General features: G+C 43.6%; 1 protein-coding gene across 1 annotated transcript in view; it reads right to left on the bottom strand.

Moving 5' to 3' along the window:
- Positions 1-13591: 13591 nt before the first annotated feature.
- The window catches only part of rtn4rl1b (reticulon 4 receptor-like 1b), a 44795-nt gene continuing 31671 nt past the window's right edge, over positions 13592-26715 (bottom strand). Inside the window, exon 2 of the mRNA XM_041197958.1 lies at positions 13592-16012. Within this exon, the coding sequence (XP_041053892.1) occupies positions 14685-16012 (1328 nt within the window). The 3' untranslated portion in view covers positions 13592-14684. The remainder of the gene's footprint in view (positions 16013-26715) is intronic.

The following is a 26715-nucleotide window of genomic DNA, read 5'->3' as shown; positions in this document are numbered from 1 at the left end:
ACAGGCCATTCAGCCCAACCAGTCCATGCTCCACTTGAGCCTCCTCCCATCCTTCTTCATTCAACACTAACAGCTTAACCCTCTATTCCCTTCTCCCTCATATATTAATCCAACTTTCCCATAAATGCACCTATACCATTCACCTCAACCACTCTCTGCATCAGCAAGTTCCAGATTCTCATCATTCTCCAGGTGAAGAAGTTCCTTCTGAATTCTCTATTCAATTTCATGTTGACTATCTTATGTTGATGGCCTCTAGTTTTTGCTCTTCCTCACAATTGAGAATATATACTCTGTACCTACTCTTGCATTTATATGGTGTCTTTTACAACCTCAAGCATCCCAAAGAACAATCTAGAGAGAGGTACATTGGGCAGCTTGTTTGACATTACTCGTCTTATACTGTCACCCATTACCTCCATTCACTTTTGAAACACTCTGTAATTCTCCCAGTGTAGTTTAGAATCTGGATATCCTCCTGTGGTTGCTGCTGTAAAAGCAGAACGGGGGCAAAGGTGATCTTGGCTCAAGTTTCCCATGTTTCCTTTGCAACATGTGTAAATTTGCTGAAGACCTTGCCAACATCTCCACAGTGTAAGTACAGAAGTTGCCACGGAGAAATGGGCTCTTGGTTTGAGAAAGTGGAATCTCAAAATTAAAAAAAAAAATATTCATTCATGGGATCCAACACAAGAATCCATATTGTAACTCCTTGTTCAATTCACTGCTCCCCCCCCAACATAAGAATCCGTATTGTAACTCCTTGTCCAATTCACTGCTCCCCCCATCATAAGAATCCGTATTATAACTCCTTGTCCAATTCACTGCTCCCCCACAACATAAGAATCCATATTGTAATTCCTTGTCCAATTTACAGCTCCCCCCCAACATAAGAATCCGTATTGTAACTCCTTGTCCAATTCACTGCTACCCCACAACATAAGAATCCATATTGTAACTCCTTGTCCAATTCACTGCTCCCCCCAACATAAGAATCTGTATTGTAACTCCATGTTCAATTCACTGCTCCCCCCCCAACATAAGAATCCGTATTGTAACTCCTTGTCCAATTCACTGCTACCCCACAACATAAGAATCCATATTGTAACTCCTTGTCCAATTCACTGCTCCCCCACAACATAAGAATCCATATTGTAACTCCTTGTCCAATTCACTGCTCCCCCCCACAACATAAGAATCCATATTGTAACTCCTTGTCTGATTCACTGCTCCCCCCAACATAAGAATCCCTGTTGTAACTCCTTGTCCGATTCACTGCTCCCCCACAACATAAGAATCCATATTGTAACTCCTTGTCCAATTCACTGCTTCCCCCCAACATAAGAATCCATATTGTAACTCCTTATCCAATTCACTGCTCCCCCCAACATAAGAATCCATATTGTAACTCCTTGTCCAATTCACTGCTCCCCCACAACATAAGAATCCATATTGTAACTCCTTGTCCAATTCACTGCTACCCCCCAACATAAGAATCCATATTGTAACTCCTTGTCCAATTCACTGCTCCCCCCAACATAAGAATCCATATTGTAACTCCTTGTCCAATTCACTGCTTCCCCCCCAACATAAGAATCCATATTGTAACTCCTTGTCCAATTCACTGCTTCCCCCCAATATAAGAATCCATATTGTAACTCCTTGTCCAATTCACTGCTTCCCCCCAACGTAAGAATCCATATTGTAACTCCTTGTCTAATTCACTGCTCCCCCCAACATAAGAATCCATATTGTAACTCCTTGCCCAATTCACAGCTCCCACCAACATAAGAATCCATATTGTAACTCCTTGTCCGATTCACTGCTCCCCCACAACATAAGAATCCATATTGTAACTCCTTGTCCAATTCACTGCTTCCCCCCAACATAAGAATCCATATTGTAACTCCTTGTCCAATTCACTGCTTCCCCCCAACATAAGAATCCATATTGTAACTCCTTGTCCAATTCACTGCTCCCCCCAACATAAGAATCAATATTGTAACTCCTTGTCTAATTCACTGCTTCCCCCCAACATAAGAATCCATATTGTAACTCCTTGTCCAATTCACTGCTTCCCCCCAATATAAGAAGCCATATTGTAACTCCTTGTCCAATTCACTGCTTCCCCCCAACATAAGAATCCATATTGTAACTCCTTGTCCAATTCACTGCTTCCCCCCAATATAAGAATCCATATTGTAACTCCTTGTCCAATTCACTGCTCCCCCCAACATAAGAATCCATATTGTAACTCCTTGTCTGATTCACTGCTCCCCCCAACATAAGAATCCATATTGTAACTCCTTGCCCAATTCACTGCTCCCACCAACATAAGAATCCATATTGTAACTCCTTGTCTAATTCACTGCTCCCCCCAACATAAGAATCCATATTGTAACTCCTTGTCCAATTCACTGCTTCCCCCAACATAAGAATCCATATTGTAACTCCTTGTCTAATTCACTGCTCCCCCCCAACATAAGAATCCATATTGTAACTCCTTGTCCAATTCAATGCTACCCCCCAACATAAGAATCTGTATTGTAACTCCTTGTCCAATTCACTGCTCCCCCCAACATAAGAATCCATATTGTAACTCCTTGTCCAATTCACTGCTCCCCCCAATATAAGAATCTGTATTGTAACTCCTTGTTCAATTCACTGCTCTCCCCCCAACATAAGAATCCGTATTGTAACTCCTTGTCCAATTCACTGCTACCCCACAACATAAGAATCCATATTGTAACTCCTTGTCCAATTCACTGCTCCCCCAACATAAGAATCTGTATTGTAACTCCTTGTTCAATTCACTGCTCCCCCCGCCAACATAAGAATCCATATTGTAACTCCTTGTCCAATTCACTGCTCCGCCACCCAACATAAGAATCCATATTGTAACTCCTTGTTCAATTCACTGCTTCCCCCCAACATAAGAATCCATATCGTAACTCCTTGTCCAATTCATTGCTTTCCCCAACATAAGAATCCATATTGTAACTCCTTGTTCAATTCACTGCTCCGCCACCCAACATAAGAATCCATATTGTAACTCCTTGTCCAATTCATTGCTTCCCCCAACATAAGAATCCATATTGTAACTCCTTGTTCAATTCACTGCTCCGCCACCCAACATAAGAATCCATATTGTAACTCCTTGTTCAATTCATTGCTTCCCCCAACATAAGAATCCGTATTGTAACTCCTTGTTCAATTCACAGCTGCCCCCCAACATAAGAATCCACATTATAACTCCTTGTCCAATTCACTGCTCCCCCCAACATAAGAATCCGTATTGTAATTCCTTGTACAATTCAAAGCTCCCCCCCAACCCAACACCCAACAGAAGAATCCATATTGTAACTCCTTGTCCAATACACTGCTTCCCCCCAACATAAGAATCCATATTGTAACTCCTTGTCCAATTCACTGCTCCCCCCAACATAAGAATCAATATTGTAACTCCTTGTCTAATTCACTGCTTCCCCCCCAACATAAGAATCCATATTGTAACTCCTTGTCCAATTCACTGCTTCCCCCCAATATAAGAAGCCATATTGTAACTCCTTGTCCAATTCACTGCTTCCCCCCCAACATAAGAATCCATATTGTAACTCCTTGTCCAATTCACTGCTTCCCCCCAATATAAGAATCCATATTGTAACTCCTTGTCCAATTCACTGCTCCCCCCAACATAAGAATCCATATTGTAACTCCTTGTCTGATTCACTGCTCCCCCCAACATAAGAATCCATATTGTAACTCCTTGCCCAATTCACTGCTCCCACCAACATAAGAATCCATATTGTAACTCCTTGTCTAATTCACTGCTCCCCCCAACATAAGAATCCATATTGTAACTCCTTGTCCAATTCACTGCTTCCCCCAACATAAGAATCCATATTGTAACTCCTTGTCTAATTCACTGCTCTCCCCCAACATAAGAATCCATATTGTAACTCCTTGTCCAATTCAATGCTACCCCCCAACATAAGATACTGTATTGTAACTCCTTGTCCAATTCACTGCTCCCCCCAACATAAGAATCCATATTGTAACTCCTTGTCCAATTCACTGCTCCCCCCAATATAAGAATCTGTATTGTAACTCCTTGTTCAATTCACTGCTCTCCCCCCAACATAAGAATCCGTATTGTAACTCCTTGTCCAATTCACTGCTACCCCACAACATAAGAATCCATATTGTAACTCCTTGTCCAATTCACTGCTCCCCCAACATAAGAATCTGTATTGTAACTCCTTGTTCAATTCACTGCTCCCCCCGCCAACATAAGAATCCGTATTGTAACTTCTTGTCCAATTCACTGCTACCCCCCCAACATAAGAATCCATATTGTAACTCCTTGTCCAATTCACTGCTCCGCCACCCAACATAAGAATCCATATTGTAACTCCTTGTTCAATTCACTGCTCCGCCACCCAACATAAGAATCCATATTGTAACTCCTTGTCCAATTCATTGCTTCCCCCAACATAAGAATCCATATTGTAACTCCTTGTTCAATTCACTGCTCCGCCACCCAACATAAGAATCCATATTGTAACTCCTTGCCCAATTCATTGCTTCCCCCAACATAAGAATCCGTATTGTAACTCCTTGTTCAATTCACAGCTGCCCCCCAACATAAGAATCCACATTATAACTCCTTGTCCAATTCACTGCTCCCCCCAACATAAGAATCCGTATTGTAATTCCTTGTACAATTCAAAGCTCCCCCCCAACCCAACACCCAACAGAAGAATCCATATTGTAACTCCTTGTCCAATACACTGCTCCCCCAACATAAGAATCCATATTGTAACTCCTTGTCCAATTCACTGCTCCCCCCAACATAAGAATCCATATTGTAACTCCTTGTCAATTCACTGCTCCCCTCCAACATAAGAATCCGTATTGTAACTCCTTTTCTGATTCACAGCTCCCTACCCACCCTCCCGCCCACCCCAACACAAGATGAAGTCACATTGGGCCCAGTTGAGAAACCTTTGATATTTGGCTATTGAGGACATGCCCTTGAGGCTACCATTAAAATACTGCCTTTGTATAACATTGGTTAGCCCTCAGTTGGAGTATTGTGTTCAATTGACACCACACTTCAGGGAAGATGGCAAGTCATTGAGAGTTTACAGAAGAGATTTACTAGGCTGGTACCAAGGACTTCAGCCACACTGAGAGACTGGAGAAGTTGGGGTTGTTTTCCTTAGAGCAGAGACAGTTAAGAGGAGCTTTAATGGAGGTGTTCAAATTCATGAACAGATGTTATAGTGTAAATATTTCCAGGGCTGGAAATACAGTACTCAAAGGTGAGTGCAGGGAAGGCTGCAGAGCTATGGGGAAAGAGCAGGGGAATGGGATTGTAGTTGGATAGCATTACTAGCCTCTACAAGCACAGGCATAATGGGTCAATAACCTCCTATGCTGTATCGTTCTATGATATGTGAATGAGAGACTAGGACTTTACTGCTACTTAAGGAATGTTAGTTAAAATTTAAAATAAAAGCTTAAGCTTCAAATTAAGTCTGTCTGCAAAAAGGACAAAATAAAATGGTTGTTCAACCAATGTTCAAAAATGGAGACGTAGGGGCGGAAGTGGTGTTTCACCTCTATGATTATGAATAAGGGTTCTATGTAAACTGAGTAGGGGCAATATCAATGCAGTAGCTGATGAACAGCATCCTATATTCAACTCTTGAGTCACTCAAAGAGCCCGCAGATGGCTGAAATTGGACCTGAACAGGATCATGCTGGTCCAGTACCTGGCAATGTTTGAGGTTGGGGCTGAGAAACATTCTTGAGACATTGTAGAAGTAGATTCATCTGCACCAGCCATATGTTATACCTGACCTAGACATAGTTGGCACTTACTCTGGGGACCTAAAATGGGAAGTGCTCCAATGTCCCAGTATGAAGATTCCTCAGCTTAATACGCTGAAAAAAGAGATTTTGTCAAATCTTTTTATCTTGCACTCATCAGGACACTTTGCAAGAATACCAATATAGGGGAAAACAACAATTTATACTGTATATGAAGAGAGTGCAGATTTGTTTGCAAGTGGACTCTGATTGGTAGAGTGTTGCCATGAGAATGCACAAGTAATGGTGACTGACAGTTAACTGCCGAGCATTGTTTGAAATTTTAAACCAGGCAGCTTGACCCTGATTGGTCAAGACATTATCCTAAGGATTAAGTCAACAAATGGCTGTTACTTTTTTTTTTAGCAAATGCACCACATCGTGAGCCCGACTGACAATTTTAAATTGGTTATCGGTGTAATTTTTAGCACACTGAAGATTATTTAACAAATGTAGTCCAATCCCAGAATCACAGCTAATGTTGGACACTATGTTTTGAGTTTTGCAATCATGGGCCGTTTGGTTACAGTCTGTACCTTGCCCTTTGTGAACAGTAATTAGGACATGCTATCTGATATGATCTGTCAGTCTTTGGGACGTACAGCCTATATACCTAGCATCACACTGGCATTGAAATTCAATGCTCAGCAGTTAACTGTCAGTCACCATCACTGGTGCATTCTCCATGGCAACGCCTCTACCAATCAGAGTCCACTTGCCAATCAACCAGCACTCTCTTCACAAACAGTATAAATTGTTTTCCCCTTATATTGGTATTCTTGTGAAGTGTGCTGATGAGTGCAAGGTGAAAAGCTTTGACGTCTCTCTTTTTCAGCAAAATTGAGTAAGTGTAAAGATCACAGAAAAATGAAGGCATCCAAGACTATTTCTGCTTGCACGTGAATATCCATTAACAATCATGAGAGAAAATCTTTGGAAAGCTGCGTACTTTCATTGCATGGCATACTTCTTTTTATTGAAGGCATGTTTTGGAGCCCTCAGCATCCCACACTTATTGATGTGAATTAATGGGTTGATTGATCTGATTAGACAGAGCGAGTTTGGAAGAAACAGTACAAAACAACAGCAGATGTTTGCAGGATAACATTACTGTTCAACATCTGCTAGCAACACCACAAATAGAGCCACAAGTTTCACTCCAAATCAGATTTTCTCTCTTCTGAATAAAGATGTATTAATTTTTGTGCTCATTGGGGCTGAGGGAAGTTAATTCTCCGAAACTGAACAGATTGCTGTTTCAGCGTTTCACACACCAAGAAATCCCAGGTTAACTGCAGGAAATGAAAAGTATTCCACACCACTTCCCCCACCTCCACACCTTCCCCCACCATTCTGTGCCAGAAATGCACCTTCTCTCCAACTTTAGCAGATGACCACCTACTCAGCCAACCCTGCCCAGGGAGAGGGTGAGGGTGATTTGGTGGTGGCATGGTCAAAAAATTAAAGCCAGGCCTTTCAGGAGTGAAATTAGGAAACATGAGTTTGGTCAAGCTTAAAGCAGTAATTACTAGACAGCAAAACTTTCCCTAACATGGCAATATGCCACTCAGTGAGGCCACTGGATAGTTAGCATGGAACATTAGGAACAGGAAGAGGTCATTTAGTTCCTAAGGCCTGTTCCACCATTCAATAAAATCATGGCTGATCTGCGTCCTAACTACAGTCACCATTGTCTCATTTCCTTAATCCATTTGGTTGACAAAATTTAACACTAACTAATGACCTAGCGCTAACTGGCACTTGCAGAAGGGAAGTTCCAAAACTTCTACCATACTTTGCGTGTAGAAGTGTTTTCTAAGTTCCAGGTCCTATTTTTAGAATAGTCTTAGTCCTAGACGCTACCCAATCCCAGATACCCCAGCCAGCAGAAATAATTTCTCTCTATTTATGTTGTAAGTTCCCCTTAATATCTTACATTTTGATCAAATCACCTCTCAATTTTCTAAATTGCAGGGAATACAACCCCAGTTTCTATATTCTCTCCTTGTAATTTAACCTCGGAATCCAGATTTCATTTGAGTAAGATACACTGCAATGCCTGCAAGGCAGAAAAGATTAACCCTGCTTTTAGAATTTCTAAATTAGGATCAATTTACTCCTCATTATATTTTATGGCCTGTTTAAAGACCATACTGGCATAATACTGTGCAGAGCAGGGTTATAAATGTCAGCTATAATAGTTCAGAAAGAAACCATTAAGACTTGGATACCTTGTGCTCTCAGTAATTGTAGCAGGATTAGCAAAACTAATTCGACACTTATCTGCAGCTGGGCATCTTTGATTCCAGCACCGGTGGAACTTGCCAGAATGTGTACAGCACAAGCTCCGACCAGTTCCAACCTAAAATGGCAGTCGAGGTCCTATTTACATGGTAGGATCTCGATTTCCATATTAAAAGGGGTATATTGCCTGAAACAGGCAGCACTCTGGACACCCAGAAGTGAGGTCCTTCCAGCATGGATCTGGCCACATCACCATGAGTGTTAAGTAGGTGTTGAGCCCTCATGACGGCCAGTCTGAAGCTATAATTTCCCCATTCAATCAGGAGGGGAGAATAAAAATTGACCCCTCTATCATCGAAGTAAAATGGTCATTGCTCAAACTTATTATACCTGCCTGGGAAGCATTGGAAGTGAATATAGAACAATGGTCAACTAACATGAAATTATAGAAAACAAACCCTTATTGCATCCACCAGAGGTGGGCATGGACCAAAGTTCTAAGAGAGCTATGATGTACTACACACCCTAGTCTCAATCAGGGAAATGTGACATTAGCCCCTCTGTCTCCATATTTATTCAATCCCAAACCCAGAGATGGAAGGGAATATTTCAAGTGCACTGCTTCATTCATGTTCTCCCATCAGAAAGATCTCGAGTCGCTCTGTCTGGTCTAAATTTGAAACTATGTGCTTGGAGGGGGCCATGCTTCAGATGCGATATCAAACCGAGGCCTCCCTCTCTCTCTTTCTCTCAGGGTGTTACAATAAATGTTAAAAGTGCTATTCACAGAACAGCAAGGAAAATCCTGATCAACATTCCTCCCCTCATCCAGAATATCACCAAAACAAACCTGGTCACTGATTATTCCTAACAGCACTATGGATGTACCTCCACGACATGGACTGCAATGGTTCAAGAAGGCGGCTCACCACCACCTTCTCAAGGGCAATTAGGGATGGGCTACAAATGCTGGCTCAGCTAGCGAACCCCACATCCCGTGAATGAATAAAAAAATCAATCCATCTCATTGCTTTGTGGGATCTTGCTGTGTGCAAGATGGCCACTGCCTTAGCTGCCATTGCAACAACAGATCTCAAAGCGATCATGTATGTCAAGGGGACACTGCGATGTGATAAGCGACCATTCTAAGTGCAAGTTTCTCCATTTCTGTCTTAGCCCTTAGCCCCAAGGTGAAAGATCAATGTTGTACAGGTAGCTACCAGCAACATGCTACAAAGGTCTCTAGATAAGTAAGAAGAGAAATATGAACATGCATTGGAAATTACTAGACGAATGAAACATTGGCAAATGATAAACCACCAGCATAATATACCGGTCAAAACTGTTATGGTACATGTTTTATTCAGTGCTCACAGGGAGTGTAACAGTGCCATTGAAGACACAGAAACAGTTAAAGGTAACAGCACAATGAAGTTCCCCAGCAATATAAACATGCTAGACTCCAAACCAGATGGTGGCAGGTCCAGGCTTTCCCATCTAAACTCCCCTACCTCCTAATTGGATGGGTTTAATGCCTAGTCGTGGCTGGACCATGAGGGGCTAAATGAGAAATATGCGTTCTGGGCCTCTACCAAGGTCAAGCATCCTTCCCACTCTCCCACCCTCAGCCATTTGAGCAGGGTGATGGTAGTCGTGCCATTAGCTCCCAATCCCAGATGGTGGAGGACACTTCGGGGGGTTGAGCAAGAATGAGAAAAAGGTTTAATCCCATCCAGCTTTTGTGGGGCACCCTGATTGGCTTTTGCACCCCCAGAGGCAAGAGAGGACGGAAAGCAGCAACGGTGAGTTTAGGGTCGGGGGGTGGAGTGGTGATGGGGGAGCGTGTCCCTGCTTCTGATTAATGTCTGGTGACCAACACTGGATGAGGGGAAGATTGGACCCAATTGAAGAGGCCCCATTCCTTCCATCTCCTCTCATGCTCAGGAAACCCGCTGACCGTTCTTTATTGGAAACCAAAGTTGGCTACTTGGTGAAGTACTGAACAAATAGCAAGTAGCTGGAGTAGCAGTGCCTTGTGAGTCAGCACCCTTTAATAGAGTGTGGGGGGAGTGGGGGATATTTTGGGAAGGCGGGGGCGGGTGGTGGTGATTAGCAGGGAGATACTTTTATCAAACCTGCAGAGTCCCAGGGTGCTCTGGAATGGAAATGTGCAATGTGTGCTATGCTAACACCCCGTCTCTAGTACATCTCTTGCTTGTGAAGTCATTTCTCTCTCTCATTCGTAGAAGCTGCAAAATTTGAACGATTAGTTGAAAAGAAAACTCAGAATTTGAGCAGGAAATCTTGCAGAAATGAAAGATAGTTTTGATTTTTTTGCCTCGTTTCCAATAAGTATCTATATTGAGATGTTTTAAGTGTTTTGATGATTCTTGTTATATCAATCCTGATTTTCCCCTCCCCACGTTTAGGCTTCTTTTTCCTGTAAGTTCTTGCCTGCAAGCTCCAGGGGCACTACCAGGACACTTCCAGGCCCCTTAGAAGTTGCTTGGCTTGGAGGCCTGCCTGTTGTAACATGGTCACTGCTTAAATCTGCAGCAAAGGTTACCTACAAAACATTAATGTTGCAGCTTCCCTTTTACTTCTTTAATGAACCAGACACAAAATACAACATAGGCTGAAAGAACAAGCTACTCTCACTGCATAAGTACATAAGAACTAGGAACAGGAGTAGGCCATTTGGCCCCTTGAGCCTGCCCTGCCATTCGATATGGCTGATCATCGACTCTAACTCCGCTTTCTCGCCCGCTCTCCACATCCGATTCCCTGAGAGGCCAAAAATCTATCTCAGCCTTAAATATATTCAACTATGGAACAAACACGTTGCTCCTCTGAGGTAGAGAATTCCAAAAATTCGCAACCCTTTGAGTGAAGAAATTTCTCCCCATCTCAGTCCTAAATGATTGGACCCTTATCCTGAGACTGTGCCCCTGTGTTTTAGATTCCCTGACCAGCGGAAACAATCCCTCAACATCCACCCTGTAAAGCCCCTCAAGAATCTTGTATGTTTCATTTTTTGTCATATTTTTTGATACTTTTCACTGAGGGATAGCCCGATTGAGGTGTACAAGATTATGAAGGGCCTAGATAGAGGAGATAGGGATGTCCTGTTTCGCCTAGTGGACAGGTTAATTACCAGGGGACACAGATTTAAGGTGATTAGTAGAAGGATTAGAGGGGACATTAGGAAAAATGTATTTACCCAGAGGGTGGTGGGTGTTTGGAATTCGTTGCCTGATTTTTGAGGCTGAAACCCTCAACTCATTTAAGAGATACCTGGATCAGCACCTAAAGTGCTGTAACCTGCAAGGCTATGGACCGGGTGCTGAAAGGTGGGATTAGAATCGGCAGCTAGTTTTTCATGTTTTTACTTTCTCAGCCAGGGCAGACATGATGGGCTGAATGGCCTCTTTCTGTGCCGTAACTTTTCTATGGTTTCTCTCTTTCTTCACACCCTTATATTTTCTTCTCTCCTCCCCTCAAGGTTGGACTCATCCAGGGATACAACTTCACATTTTCCCAATTGACCTTTCCTTATAAGTGTGGGCGGGTAAATCAACCACATATGGCATCACACCAAACCTGTTTCTGTCATAACAATGTCCCCCCTGAAGACCTTAATCATTATATCCTTATCCCTCCCTAACCTTAGGGAGGTCTGAGGCTATCTGTAGACTGCATCCCAGCTGAGATCAGGGATTGAACGTGGGCCCTTCCAGATCTGTGTAGCTTAACGCAATCTTAGAGGCCTATCCTTGCCTTATGAGGCACTAACACTTAACCTTTCAAAATAAAATCTTACTGCTATTAAAGTTAACCGCTGTGAAATAATTTATACCGCAAAAATGAAATAATCTCTCCTATTCAGAAAGGTTTTGGAAATCAGAAAGCCACCCCTTGAAAACAGGCCCACCTGGGGCTGAATGGCCTACTCCAGTTCATACGTATATGATTTACTATTCCCAATAGCATTTTACAGTATTTTACTTCTTAAAAAAAAGAACAGTATAAGCAGTAAATAAAATTAGGTAAGGCTGTCATTTTGCGCTACCATTTTATTTGGTGAGTGCTGTACAAATTGTTTATTCATTATATGGTAAATGAAATCTTTTCACTGGAAGAGTGTAATGGGGAAGGGTGTGCTGCACAGGTATTAACAGTCCTTGGCCCACTTTATTTGGGGGACGAAGCTCCTCATCTTTCAATTCCGTCTAATCAGCAAATAAACATCAAAACATTACTGCAATCAGGTATCATTTCTTACTTTCCCTTGTGTCATCTTATTTCGGGCAAATATGCTTATTCATCAGAACTGTTACTGCTGGAAGCTTTTATTCCTGTTTTTGTTACCCCGGGGAGGATTACTGCTTGTAACACCGTCATAAGTGCATTGACAAGAAACATGTTTACAACATAAACAAACACATGAGGGAGAGAGGACTAGAAGGATACACTGATAGGGTAAACTGGAAAGGTGGTGGGAGGAGGTTCATGAGGAGGAGCATAGACACCAGCATGGACTGGTTGGGCCAAATGGCCTGTTTCTGCGCTGTTCATTCCGAGTAATTCTATGTACTCGTGTCAATGCGCATGCAGCCTCTGACAACATGGAGTACTGCCATATGGGCAGAGCACGTTGAGATATTGATTAAAGTTCCCTCTGCTCATCCCAATAATGCATTATTCCTGGTCTTAGAGAAACATCTCTCCTACTGCGCCAACATGAGCTTTTCCATCTTTCTGTGCCACCTGGTCATTATGATCCGTGGGTGACAATACCAAATTGTACCAAGTTAAGGATAGACTTCTAAGTGGACTGAGCTAGGTGGAGCCTGCCCTAACCCATTTCTCATTGGACCCTGGAGTGAAGAAAGAGAGTGAGGCTTTCATCCTCTGGACTTGAGCCACGATTGTCCGAGGTGAAAACAAGGAATGTCTAACCCAATGTATCTTCCAGCCCCGTGCCACCCACACTACCTTCAATAAAGTCCCTTTCACGAGATATCACTCTGCCTGCAAAAATAAACTACCCCTTTAGAATGGAGGAGGGTTTCATAAATGAAAAGGGAATGATGTTGAATGGATGAGTACAGCCATGGTATAATACATTGGAAGTGTTGGATTGGCAGAGGTGGGGGTGGGGGGAGGGGGCATGGAGTAATTAGGCTTGGCTTCAGGGAGAAGAAATTCTGCCCCCTCCATGTCCCAGTACTGAAGCTTCATCCCTCTGTCCCAACATCCCAACCCCATTAAAAGCAGAGTGCTTCAAACTTGTGGGATCACCACGGTGTTGAAAGAAGCCTACGCAGATTTACATTTTCAATTGTTCAGATGGATGAACATGAAGGGATACAGCACTTGTTATCCTGATTTTCTTCCAAAAAAAAGTTTTTGTTTTTTTTAATAGATATATATATATATATATATGTATATATATATATAAAGCAATTCTGTAAATTCAGGTACAACAAATCTTAATATTTAGTACAGAAAAAAAATAAATGGAAAGGATTTAGCTTCCTTGTCAAATGGAGCCACATCCTCAACACCAAAGGGTAGCGTCTTATATCCATTCAACTCTGGGCAACCACCATCCAAATTTAGAGGGAGACAAAGCAAAAGCCAACGAGTTAAACCAGAACAGCACAGACTCCTGCGTCCATCCTATCTGGATCCATGGCTTATGTATAAAGCATCCTCCATCTCCTCGAGACAGAAAAACAAACACCTTAGTGTAAGCTGTACTAGGGTAGCAATATAATCTGTAAACATATACTTCCAGAAATTAATATACGTCAATTATATAAGGGCTGTGTATTGTCCAAATGATAGGTAGACACATAAAAAGAATTATTCCATTACGAATCTTTTCATACAATTATCTGGCCTCCAGTTTTTGGTACTTGGATGAATTAAGCTCTGAGTTTTATGCCATGTTCATCCTTTGCGATTATGCAATGCATATTATTCAGCTGGGGTCCGATCACAATGAAACCTCATTAAAAGGTGGGTGAGGCCAGCTTTGTTTTAGGGTTTGAGGAATATGCCTGTGTCGACGCAGAAAACGTCTAGAACCACCATTGCTTTGTTAACCATCACTCGTCCTCACCAGATAGAGGAATTCCTCTATGAAACAATGGTGCGATCAAGAGTTTTAGGGTTGTTCCCGAGGACACAGTTAGCAGCAGGTATGTCAAATTGACTCCGGGAATTTTTTGTTAAAATATTATTTCCGAGTGCTCTCTCCGATGTAATTCCTGCTGCCTGTAGGTCGTGCGGGAACCCTTATCCACGTCATCCCGTGTTGCCGATTCATTTCCATTGGGCGTATTATTCCAACGATTTCCAATTATATTCCAATGGTCCAAAACAGAATGCCATCCAATAAATCCGTGGTCTGCCTTAGCACAAAGTAACAGTATTAATCGCTTGTAAATTTTAAAAATTGATTTTTTTTTGTTGTTTTTTTTTAAATTTTTTTTGGTCCCTACTGGATTGACGGCAGTGTTAGAATGTTTTTGCCCTTTTCATTACTGGGTGTAGCGGGCTCAACGGATGATGAGGACCAGGGCCGCCAGGAGGGTGAGCCATCCAGCCCTAGGGCAGGGGCTGTTTCCCCCTCCAGCGGGCTGCTGGATTCCGGGTGGGGGCTCCAAATGCGTGCGGCGGGTGCACTTAACCCGTGGCCTGCGCCTGGGTGGGAACGGGCGGATGGTCTGAGGTTTCTGCCCAGCGTCAGGCAGGTAATCGCTGCCCCACATCCCATCAGGTACCCCGTCCGGTGATTTCTTTGGGGCACCCTCCCCCAGGTAGGTTTTGTCCGCGTCGTCACGCTGGCTTGTGCCGTTCTTGCCGGGCAGCGTGTGTTCCGACCCCGGTGCCAAGCCCCGCGACGAGTGCCCAGGCTCCAGTCCGTTCTTGACCCCGTGATGGGGGTGCTGCCTAGTTCGGATCTGGTTGAGTGACTCCGACCCTGTGCAGTTCTTGAAGAGGCGGGAGGAGAGGACCTTTAAGTCGATCCCTTGTAGATCCCTGGGGGATTCACAGATGACACTGCTGCTTGATCCTCTGAACCTCTGGAGCCATTCTAACAAAGATCGAGCTTTACAGGTACATTCCCAAGGATTTCCATTCAGCCTGAGATACTGCAGTGATCCAAGCTCTGCCAGGCATTCCCCAGGAAGCGAGCTCAGGCTGTTATTGAACAAATATAAAGTGGCCAGCCTCCGAAGATCATGGAAAGCTCGTTTGTTAACCCAATGAAGACGATTCTGATGCAGCAAAAGGCGATCAAGGTTGACCAGCCCTCTGAAGGTGTTTTGGGACAAACTCAATAACTTATTCCCATGCAAGAAGAGTTGCGTAAGGTTGACCAGCTCCAGGAACAGATCATCCTGAAGATACTCTATGTGATTATCCTGTAGGTACAGATATTGCAAGTTGTGAAGGCCTTCAAAGATTCCATTGGGCAGAAAGGTCAATCCACAACGATAGAGGTGCAAAGCATGAAGTTTCTCCAAACCATTAAAGGTCTCTGCATCCAGGAACCTCAGATGCCGATTGTCCCCAAGGTCAAGCTCTTCAAGGAGGTTGAATCCACGGAAGGCCTCTGGGTCAATGAACGTGATATTGTTGGAGTACAACCAAAGGGTGACTGTAGACGGGCTGAATGTGTTCCTCAACAGAAGAGTTATCCTGTTATTTTGAAGGAATATTCTTTCGCTGTTGGTAGGAATTCCTTCCGGGATGGAGGTGAATCCATGCGACTGGCATGTGACAGTCATTGGAGAAGGGTAACAAACACAGTGTCTGGGGCAAGAGACTGAAATATGGAACTCCAATCCAAGCAGCATCAGGAACAGTTCGAGGTTACAGCCTACAATAGCAGAAAACACATGTTGAGTCACAATATTACTTATATACAGTCCTGAACTTACTTTTAAAACTTTAAATAGTCAAGAAGAAACACTTGAAAATAATTCATTTTGTTCCAGTATAATAGCATAGTTAACCAAACTAGAAATAAATTCTCCAAGAGCAAAGTACTATGGATGATGAAAATCTGAAATGAAGACAAAGAATGCTGGAAATACTCTGCAGGCACTTCACAGCCTTCCTGACTCCACAGTGAGTTTAACAGTTTCAGATTGTAATCTCTGTCTCCATTTTGTTTCATTTTCTTTGCAGGTTTCCTTTTTTCTTTCTCTCCTTTATGCTTTTGGACAGTGTCACACCTGTTCTAGGTACGTCTTTTGTTTCTTTTCTTGTCTCATCATGTCAGGTGTATAACACAATGAAGAACCAGGCTCAATACAGAAGGTTCAAAGTGGGCCTGAGGAAACAAATGAGAGAAGCAAAGAGAGAGTATGGGAAGAGACTGGCAGCTAACATAAAAGGGAGTCCAAAAGTCCTCCATCAGCATATAAATATTAAAAAGGTGGTAAAAGGAGGAATGGGGCTGATAAGAGACCTAAAAGGGGATTTATGCATGGCTGAGATATTAAATTAGTAGTTTGCATCTGTTTTTACCAAGGATGAAGACTCTGGAGGTAGTTGAGATACTTAGACTTGGAAGCTTCCTGCATCTACTGGCACATGAGGCAGACAAAGCACATGCTTATGTCTGTTTCCATGGCCAATTTTCTCTGGAACAGGTCGCCAACCTGTCACCAGAGGCTATAGCTTAAGGGGCACTACTCCACATCAAACATAGCTGACCAGGAGACTCTCCCGCTCTTACCACCTGCCATTGGCATGTGTTGGAAGGATTTTCAAGTTGATAATTAACCTGTTTGGCCACATTATGAATGCACTTTCCATGGCCATCAAGTCCTAGAGTGGGACCCAAACCTGGAGCTTCTGGTTCAGAGGGACCCACTGCACTGCAAGACCTCCTTTGAGGCTTTGGATAGGCTAAAAATATATGAAGGTGAGGTATTAAACAGGATGTCTGTATTTAAAGTCACGAGGATCGGATGAGATGCATCCAAGGATGTTGAAGGAAGTAAGGGTGGAAATTGCAAAGGCACTGGCTATAATTTTTCAATCCTCTTTAGATACAGGGGTGGTGCCAGAGACTGGAGAATTACAAATGTTACACAGCTATTCAAAGAAGTGTGTAAGGATAAGCCCAGAACAATAGGCCAGACGATTTAACCTCGATGCTGGAGAAGCTTTTAGAAGCAATAATCCAGGAGAAAATTAACAGTTACTTAGGCAAATGAGGATCAATCAATGAAAGCCAGTATGGATTTGTTAAAGGTAAGTCATATTTAACTAACCTGCTTAAGTTTTTTGATGAGTTAACAGAGAGGGTTACTGAGGGTAATGCAATTATTGTGGTGTTCATGGACTTCTGAAAGGTATTTGATAAAATGCCACATAAAAGACTTGTCAGCAAAGTTAAAGTTCATGGAATAAAAGGGACAGTAGCAGCATGGATATGAAATTGGCTGAGTGACAGGAAATACAGAGTTGCTTTTTGGACTGGAGGAGGGTATATGGTTGGTTGGTGTTAGGAACCCTATTTTCCTGATGCATATTAATGGCCTAGAAATGGGTGTGTAGGGCACAATTTCAAAATTTGCAGATGACACAAAACTTGGATGTATTGTGAACTGTGAGGAGGATGGTGTTAAACTTCAAAAGGACATGGACATGCTGGTGGAATGGGTGGACAATTGCCAGATGAAATTAAATGCAGAGAAGTGTCAAGTGATTTATTTTGGTAGGAAGAATGAGGAGAGGCAGTATAAAATAAAGGTTACAATTTTATAGGGCATGCTGGAGCAGAGGGACCTGGTGTATGTGCATAAACCATTAAAGAAGGCAGGGTGGATTGAGAAAGCGGTTAATAACATAAATGGGATCCTAGCTTTATAAATGGGGCATTGAGGACAAAAGCAAGGAAGTTACGATAAACCTGTATAAAACACTGGTTCAGCCTCAACTGGCGTATTGTTTTCAGTTCTGGGCACCATACTTTAGGAAAGATGTGAAAATATTAGGGAGTATGCAGAAAATATTCAAAGAATTTTTTTTGATCATGCATTTATTGCCATTTCAGATCCAGGCCATTTCAGAGTCAACCATGTTGCTATGGGTCTGCAGCCACATACAGCCCAGACCAGGTAAGGACAGCAGAGTTCCTTCTCTAAAGGACATTAGTGAACCAGATGGGTTTTTGCAGCAATTGACATTGGTTTCACAATCATCATTAGACTTTGAATTCTAGATACAAATTTCACCATCTGCTGTGGTGGGATTTGAACCCAGGTATCTGGATTACTAGTCCAGTGACAATATTACTATGCCAAGACCTTCCTCTGGTCCCAGGAATGAGGCACTTCATTTACATGGATAGATTGGAGAACCTGGGGCTGTTCTCTTTGGAGAAGATTAAGAGGAAATTTGATAGAGATGTTCAAATTCATGAGGGCTCTGGATAGAGTAGAGAGAAACTATTCCCATTGGTAGAAGGATCCAGAACCAGAGGACACTGACTTAAGGTGATTGGAAAAAGAAGCAATGGCAACACAAGGAAAAACATTTTTACGCTGTGAGTGGTTAGGCTCTGGAATGCACTACCTCTGTGTGTGGTGCAAGCAGATTCAATCAATGCCTTCAAAAGAGAATTGGATAATTATCTGAAGAGAGAAAAATTGCAGGACTATGGAGAAAAGGCAGGAGAATGGGATTAAGTAAGTTGGTGATGTAGTGAGCCAGCAGGGACACAATGGGCCAAATGGCCTCTTTCTGTGCTGTAACTATTCTATGATCCTATGACTACTCACACTGGCCTTGAGTCACTAACTCTTCTGTCATTTAAGCTTTCCTGTCTTCCACCCTATCACAGACCTTTGCATCTTTTCTTTTCCCCAACCTCCCCTGCACAAACCCTATTATGTTTCCCAGTTCAGATGGAAGGTGACCGACCTGAAATGCTAACTGTTTCTCTCTCTCCACAGATGCTACCTGACCTGCTGAGTATTTCCAACATTTTCTGTCTTTATTTTGGAAATATGTTGTATCGGCTGCATCTCATCTAGCATTTATCACACACTGTGGACCAGATCCTACAAAGCCTCATCATCTTAACATCTTGAGGCCTTCTCACCTGTCGCCTCCAACCCCTCTCTCTCTCTCTCTCTCTCCATGGCAACCTTCTTTGTTTGTCAACCAATCTCTCACCCACCATCTCCTACTCCAACCCACTCTTTCACAGGACTTTGAGGGCGCCAGAATCTCTAGCATAAACTCTGCATTACCTCACTGTTATTTCTCAGCTTGCATTCGTCCTCCATTCCTGCACTTTCAAACCTGAACGTTTTCCACTACTTCTAAATGAAAATAAACTCTTTGTTCATTAGGAGGTAGCAGGCTTTATCTTCTTCTCAGTTCTCAACTTCAGCTACATGTTGATAGGGAGGTGAGTCAATGGAACATTCTCTGGATCATATTGCAGCTGGGTTAAATTCAAACCATGACAGAAGTAGTTATTATTATTTCCCTTGTCGCTGTTTCATGTTGGCTTTTGGCCTTTGTTCTGGAAGTGGTCCCTCTCAAGGCAGCTAGCAGGGGTCAGCCATTAGCAAGGTTTTCGTATATTTGGCCCATTCAAGCTGTCCCGATAAGCCGTACATATTGAACTCAGACAATGTGCACCGATTTCTTAAGTGCCAGTTGTCTCTCAGTGAGAAGCACTTCTGCTTCTGATTCAGAAGGTTCTGGGTTCAACTACTGCTCCAGAATTTTCGGCAATATTTATCCCTCAATCAACCTTACTAAAAATCAGTTTATCTGGTCAGTATCACATTACTGTTTGTGGGAGCTTGCTGTGTTAAAATTGGTTTCTGTGTTTCCTGCCTTAGGACAGTAACAAGCCATCCAAGGACAGCCTGAGGTTCTAAAAGGCACTATATGAATGCAAGTCTTTCTTTCCTTAACTGAGGGAGTGCTGCACTGTCAGGGGTGCTGTCTTTCAGATGAGACGTTGAATCAAGATAACAGGTGGGTGCAAGAGATCCCGTGATATTATTTTGAAGAGCAGCTGTAAAGTTTTCTGTCCAATGTTTACTCCTCAGCCCACATCGCTAAGACAGATTACCTGGTCATTATCACATTGCTATCGGTGGGATCTTGCTGTGCACAAATTAGCTGCCGTGCTTCCTACAATACAACAGTGACTGCCCTTCAAAAATACTTTGTTGCCTGTGAAGTGTCACCCTGAGGTTGTGAAAGGTGCTACAAAATGCAAGTTCACCCTTTCTTATTCAACCATGAAGGAGCTTTCATTGTCGAGGCCAATGCAGCCTTCGGCCCATGTTGATTGGACTGCAGTCAAGGGTGGAAATCCTGATTGGTTGTTTCCCCTTCCCAGCCAACTGCAGCCAAGGCAGTTTAGCACACTCTACTGACATCCAGTCAACATAGCTAATCCAGTGCAAAATGGGATCACAGGCTACCTGTGTGTGTGTGGCTCAACCTCACCATGTTTTTAAAAATGTATTCTTTCATGAGATGTGGGTGTCACTGGCAAGGCCAGCATTTGCTGCCCATCCCTAATTACCTTGAGCTAAGTGGTTTGCTAAGCCATTGCAGAGGGCAACTAAGAGTCAACCACACTGCTGTGGGTCTGCAGTCACATGTAGGCCAGACTGGGTAAGAATGGCAGATTTCCTTCCTTAAATGGCATTAATGAGCTAGATGAGTTTTTGCAACAGTCAATGATAGTGTCATGATCACCATTACTGAGACTAGCTTTCAATTCCTGATTTTATTAATTGAATTTAAATTCCATTAGCTGCTGTGGTGGGATTTGAACCCATGTACATAGCATTAGCTTCTGGATTCCAGTGACATTATCCCTTAGATGATGCTCTTAGCTGCAGAACCATTGTGGGGGAGAAATGCTACTGGAAAAATAATGGAATATTTTGTAATGATGACTGAGGGGTAGAGAGGCAATGATGGGCCAAGTGGCTTCTTCTGCGCCTTGTGTGTTTGGCTTGTGCACTCTCAGTTCTGAGTTGCACACTTCAGCAATGGTGTCTGGTGAACCAGCCACTCTACTTGTAAAGTCTTGTGTAATTTTTTTTTTAACTTGTGCAAGGTGGGAGCTGTACACAGATTCAGTGTTGTTGCAGGAGACTGCAAGTTTAGATAGCTAGATGAGCTAAAGTTGAAGCCTGAATTTTCCAAAATTACTTGTCTCAAGGGAAATGCTTAGAAATATATGGCATTGGCGTAGCAACGGGCTGTGGCACAGACTGTGAGGATGTAAAGGGTCACTCCTGTGTATTTGCGCTGTGTTGTTAATTCAAACAAGGCAGCCTGAGGAGAGAGAGAGCGAGAAGAGGGTGGGGAAGGGGGAGGGGGTTAGAGAGGTGGGGAGAGAAAGGCTCATTATAACAGCACTACCCGCCCACATATGGTTTACCAGAGTGGCTTTCACAGCTGTACCCCTACCTGGATGCAGGGCTCCTTGTGGAGGTGAGGTGGGGATAGGGAGGGCAATGCAGTGGTAGAAGGTGAACCAGGAAAAGGGGGAGTTTTTTTTCTTGGTGCTTAAAAAAATAAAATGTAAAGAAAAATGGAACAGTGTGGCTACAATGAAGATAGTCTTGGGAGTGAAGAAGAGGGAGGAATAACCTGAGACAACAGAGTGACAACACTGTAGGATTAAGCAGCTTCAGAGAGACCAGAAACAATTTCAATTTGTCCCTTTGTCTCGCTCCAACGTGTTCAGTCGTGGCCCTGGCCTTAATTGTGCTGACCAAGGGGAACACGTTGGGGCAATATCCTAAAACAAAAATAGGTTTTAATCCACAGGATTACTCCCTACGTGGAATTTGAAGGCCACACGAAATGGGTCCTGGCCACTAAAATGGGTCAGGCCTTTCAGGTCTAGGGACTGGGTTCAAACATGATCCAGAAAGCTGCGATTGATGCCTCTTCTGTCCATGCCTGTAAGAGTGTTTGATCCAAGCCCTAAGTTCTGGAATTCCCCCCTCCTAAACCTTTCCACCTCTTTCTCCTCCATTCAGACCACCCTTAAAAACAATATTTCTGGCCAAGCCTTTGGCCACTTGTCCTAATGGCTCCTCCTTTGGCCTGGCACCAATTTTTTTGTCTGATAATGCTCCTGCAAAGTGCCTCGAGACATTTTACCATGTTAAAGGCACTATGCAAATGTAAATTATTGTTACTGTTGTGCATGCCCCAGGATGATTGGGATTGGGGTGGGAAGAGGACAGAGGGATCTTATTATGTAAGAGCTTTGTGAAGGGCATGCCAAGAGGAACGGCAAAGATAGTGCCTTTCAGCTCCATGCGCCTTGTGAATCATTGTTTTGAATTATTAAAGAAACATTCGTGGGATTTTTTCCCCCCTCTTACATAGCTTAAACCTGAAATCCTGCAAGAAATGGAAGCAATACGAGTGGTTTTAAAAAGCGATTGAGCATTTTTAACTGGTGAAACAGATATAAAACGTATAAAGAGGATGCTGAAGCCCTAAAGTAAAAATAGATACCTCTTGAGTACAAAACAGGTCAGTCAGCATTTGAAAAGAAAAATGACATGTTATGACTCCCCAGCCTGTACCCTTCATCGGAATTGATTGAACACACACACAATGTTGTGACCCGTTTTTTTTCTCTGTACAGATGGTGAATGACCTGCTGGATATTTCCACACTTGCATTTACACTCCTGATAATTCAAAGTCCTTGTTGCCCTTTTTTAAAAAAAATTATTCTATCACATGCAATATAAATCGTGCAGCAAAGTAGAAACTGAGCCCCAGTGAAAAATATCCATCGGCAGATAACTTGAATGAAGTGACTTCAAATGAAGAGGGAAAAGAAAGAACCTGCATTTGTGTAGCACCTTTCACGACCTCGGAATGCCCCAAAGGATAATGGACCAAGAGCTGGAAAGTGGGATTGGGCTGGATTGCTCCTTTTCAGCCCACATAGAAACAATGGGCCAAATGGCCTCCTTCTATGTCGTAAGTGTTGTGTGTTTCAAAGTGCTTTATGGCAAATGAGGTACATTGGACGTGTATTCACTGTTGTAATGTACGAAATGTGGCAACCAATTTGTGCACAGCAAGCTCCCGGAGCAGCCATGCGATGATGGCCAGACAATCTGTTTTTTTCGGTAATGTTGGCTGAGGGATAAGTAGGAGCAGAATGTATAGGGTCAAGGATGGATTCATCAAGCAGTCAAAGGCTTGAAGATTTACTAATGATTAAATGCTGCACAGGCTCATGACCAAACATCCGAGATTACAAAGGACGGTTTGCCACAGAAGATACTGCTCACCCTTTCTGATACATTCCATCTTTATCTTGCTGCCTATGGCAATGATGTTACACCATTTATACAGTTTGTAGCTGCGCCGATCCTAGAGGCATCCTCATTCTGTAAACCCTTTACACGGTCTCAATATCTGTTCTCAAGTCTTTTTGATCTCGAGTTCTACAGAAAAACATTGGTGTTTAGGGTCAGTGTGTGACAAAATGGGGTCACACCACAGTATTGAGTCTTCAGTTTAGAGCAAAGAAGCAAATCTAAATGTAAACATACATCGGCCTGGCCTCTTGAACGGATATTGTATCTTTGCTTGACTTTCTCAGTCTTTCATTCTAAGATTTATCTGCACAATATAAAATGGGAGCTCATTTAAGAGATTCTTCTGTGTAAAACGGTTGTCTTTACTATTCCTCAATCTATTCCCTTAAGAGCAGGCAAAAGCAACAGCCATTTTGCCCACAGCATATATTCCACAATTAGCAATTGGGTTTCAACTTTTTAGGGCGGTGAATGCTGCTCTTCCTTCAATAGTGCCATGAAAGCCTTTAACAGCGTCCTGAACCACTTGAACAGGCAAATGGGGCTCGGTTCAATGTTTCATCCGAGAGCTGGCACCTCCAGCTGTGCAGCCCTCCCTCAGTACCGCATCGGGAGTGTCAGCCCAGATTATGAGCTCAGGTGTCTGGAGTGGGACTTGAATCCCTGCCCTCCTGACTCAAAGGCAAGAGTGCTATCCACTGACATGTTCAAACATGTTCTTTCTAAACCATTTGTTATGTTATGGGCAGCACAGATGTAGCAACTTTGATTTGGTCCACTCCTCAGTTCCTGGTCAAAACTGACTGCCACCGTGGGGCAGCACTGAGCAGTTCAACATTCCAACCACTCTCGGCAGGAACTCACCTGCATTCCCCATTAAATTTGTCAGAGACTGTCTTACATTGATGGCCCCTAGTTTTGGACTCAGCCCACAAGTGGAAACATCCTTTCTAATCCTACTTAACCTATCGAACACCTTCGTAAACGTCGACATTCAATGACACCGCCTGCCTCACCTCCAGCCTTCTCTTTTCTAGAGAAAAGAGCCCCAGCCTGTTCAATCTAACTCTCAGTTCTACAGAGAGGTGAATTTGACCAAGCGGGCCGACTGAACGAGTGCCTCATCAGTTGTTTCGCACACTCCCTCCACAACTTCTCCACCTCTCTGCTGTGCAACTGAAAGGGAGGAGAAAAAAAAGGTCTGAAAACATAGTTTTCAATGTGGGTAAGTTTCTGTGAGCAAGGACCAAAGGCCAGGTTATATGAGGACTGGGTGCCGCAAGGGGTCATACTGACCTTTGTCGGGGGGGGTTGGATTTCATGGAGGCATTAAGTCTCGCTTACCGGCTGGAGAGCCAGCGAGAGACCCCCTTTGCCACATCTTGGAAGGCCCACCGGCGCTAAAGTGCCGGAGAGACGGAGAGGCTGTTGTTCTACGATGGAAGCTGAGACATATCGCTGGGGACTAGGTGAGAGCTTTCTTCTTTCTGAGTCAGAGGGTTGTTGATTCAATCCCCACCACGGAGACTTGGACACAAAATCTAGGCTGACACTGCTGGTGCAACACTGAGGGGGCGCTGCACTGTTAGATGAACCCCGCTTTGAATGAGATGCCGGCCCTCTCAAATAGTTGTGGAAGATCCAATGGCACTGCTTTGAAGATCAAGGGAGCACCCCCTCATGTGCTGGCCCAATTTTTATCCTTTAATCAACATCACTAATAAAACAGATTATCCAGTCATTATCCCATTGCTGTTTGTGGGAGCTTGCTTTGCATAAACTTTGTGCTGCAGTTCCTACATTACAACAATGACTTTGACAGAACTTCATTGGCTGTAAAGTGCTTTAGGACTTCATGAAAGGAGACATAGAAATATTTTTAACTTGTTTTTTTTTATTCACTTTTTTGTTACTGGGATGCTGTACAATACCTGACTGAGCATTCAGTAGATTGTTGGCTCAAGGGCACTCTCTAACCCCCTTCCTCTCAGTGAGTTCTCTTGCATCTCAGCCAGTGGCGCGACGCACTAGAGAGAGTGTCGGCCAGGGTTTTATAAATAGTGCAAGGCCAGCACATTGCGAGCTGTGTGCATGTGGGTGTTTCTTCACTGGTGGGGCCAGAGTGCAGCAGTTACGAAGCTGTGCGGAAGAAGTTTTGTAGCGGGTTTGTTTGGTGGCTAATTAGCAGAGAATTTTCGCTTTAGTCACAGCGAAGCCCACATTCTCTGTTTACATCTGCCACTGCCCACGGGAAGTTAAGTAACATAGAAGCACACCTTTTCCTATTAGCTGTATGAGTAATTCTTAACAATTATTTGTTAAACACTTGTTGGGAACCCGCGTTTTAGAGCAGTGAGTGGAGAGCATGTTGCTGTATGCAGCCCACTTTACAGGCAAACACATCAGGTTCTCGCTACGATTAATGCGACAGTAACTTCTCCAAGAATTTCAAAGTCACTTTCTTGCCTCAACAGTCTCACCGGAAAAGAAAAGAAAAATGTGCATTCATATAGCGCCCTTCACAACCGCAGGATGTTCTAAAGCACTTTGCAGCCAATGATGTCATTTTTGAAATGCAGGGCTGGATTTTATGTTGGTGGTTGGGGGGCAGTGGGGGCAGGGTTGGGTGGGGGAGGTCAGCCTGCTTGTTCCCTCCACCCTGCAGAAGGAAAGTCAGCCAATAGCTGACGCGTCCAAAAGAAGCCCCCCTCTCCCCACAGCCATAACGTTCCCATGGGTGGGCTAAACTGGACGACAGTGGGACTCCTGCCCCTCAGCGGTAAGTCCCGTCCTCTAGAGATGCCGGACTATCAGATTGGCCGACAGCTACAGCAGTCCCAGTAGTGCCAAAGCTCAGCGGTGGGCACTGCCGGGACTGCAAGCAGGCCCAGGTTGAAGAGAAGATGAAAGTCGAAGGCAGGAAAGTCCAGCCATTTTGGGTGGGGAGGGATCGGGCAGCCTAGGGAGGCGAGCGGGGGTTGGGTGAGGAGGGGCGTGATGGTTTTGGAGGCCAGGTAGGAGGGAACAAAGTGAGGGGGGGCCCTTAAAATTTTGCAGGGGTTGCCCGCGATGGACTCAGGGCACTCCCTAAAGAATGTACCCCCTCTTCCTTCCCACCTTTTAAACACTTATGTATAAAAGTGACTGCCCACTAAGTGACCGCCCACTCCCGCTTGCCTGCCCACCCCAGCTGTATTACGGCGTGGGCAGCGCATTATCCGTGT

This window comes from Carcharodon carcharias, chromosome 10 (genome assembly GCF_017639515.1).
Source record: "Carcharodon carcharias isolate sCarCar2 chromosome 10, sCarCar2.pri, whole genome shotgun sequence".
Taxonomy (NCBI): domain Eukaryota; kingdom Metazoa; phylum Chordata; class Chondrichthyes; order Lamniformes; family Lamnidae; genus Carcharodon; species Carcharodon carcharias.
Note: the sequence above shows the minus strand (reverse complement) of the source record. Positions and strands in the feature narration are given on the sequence as shown.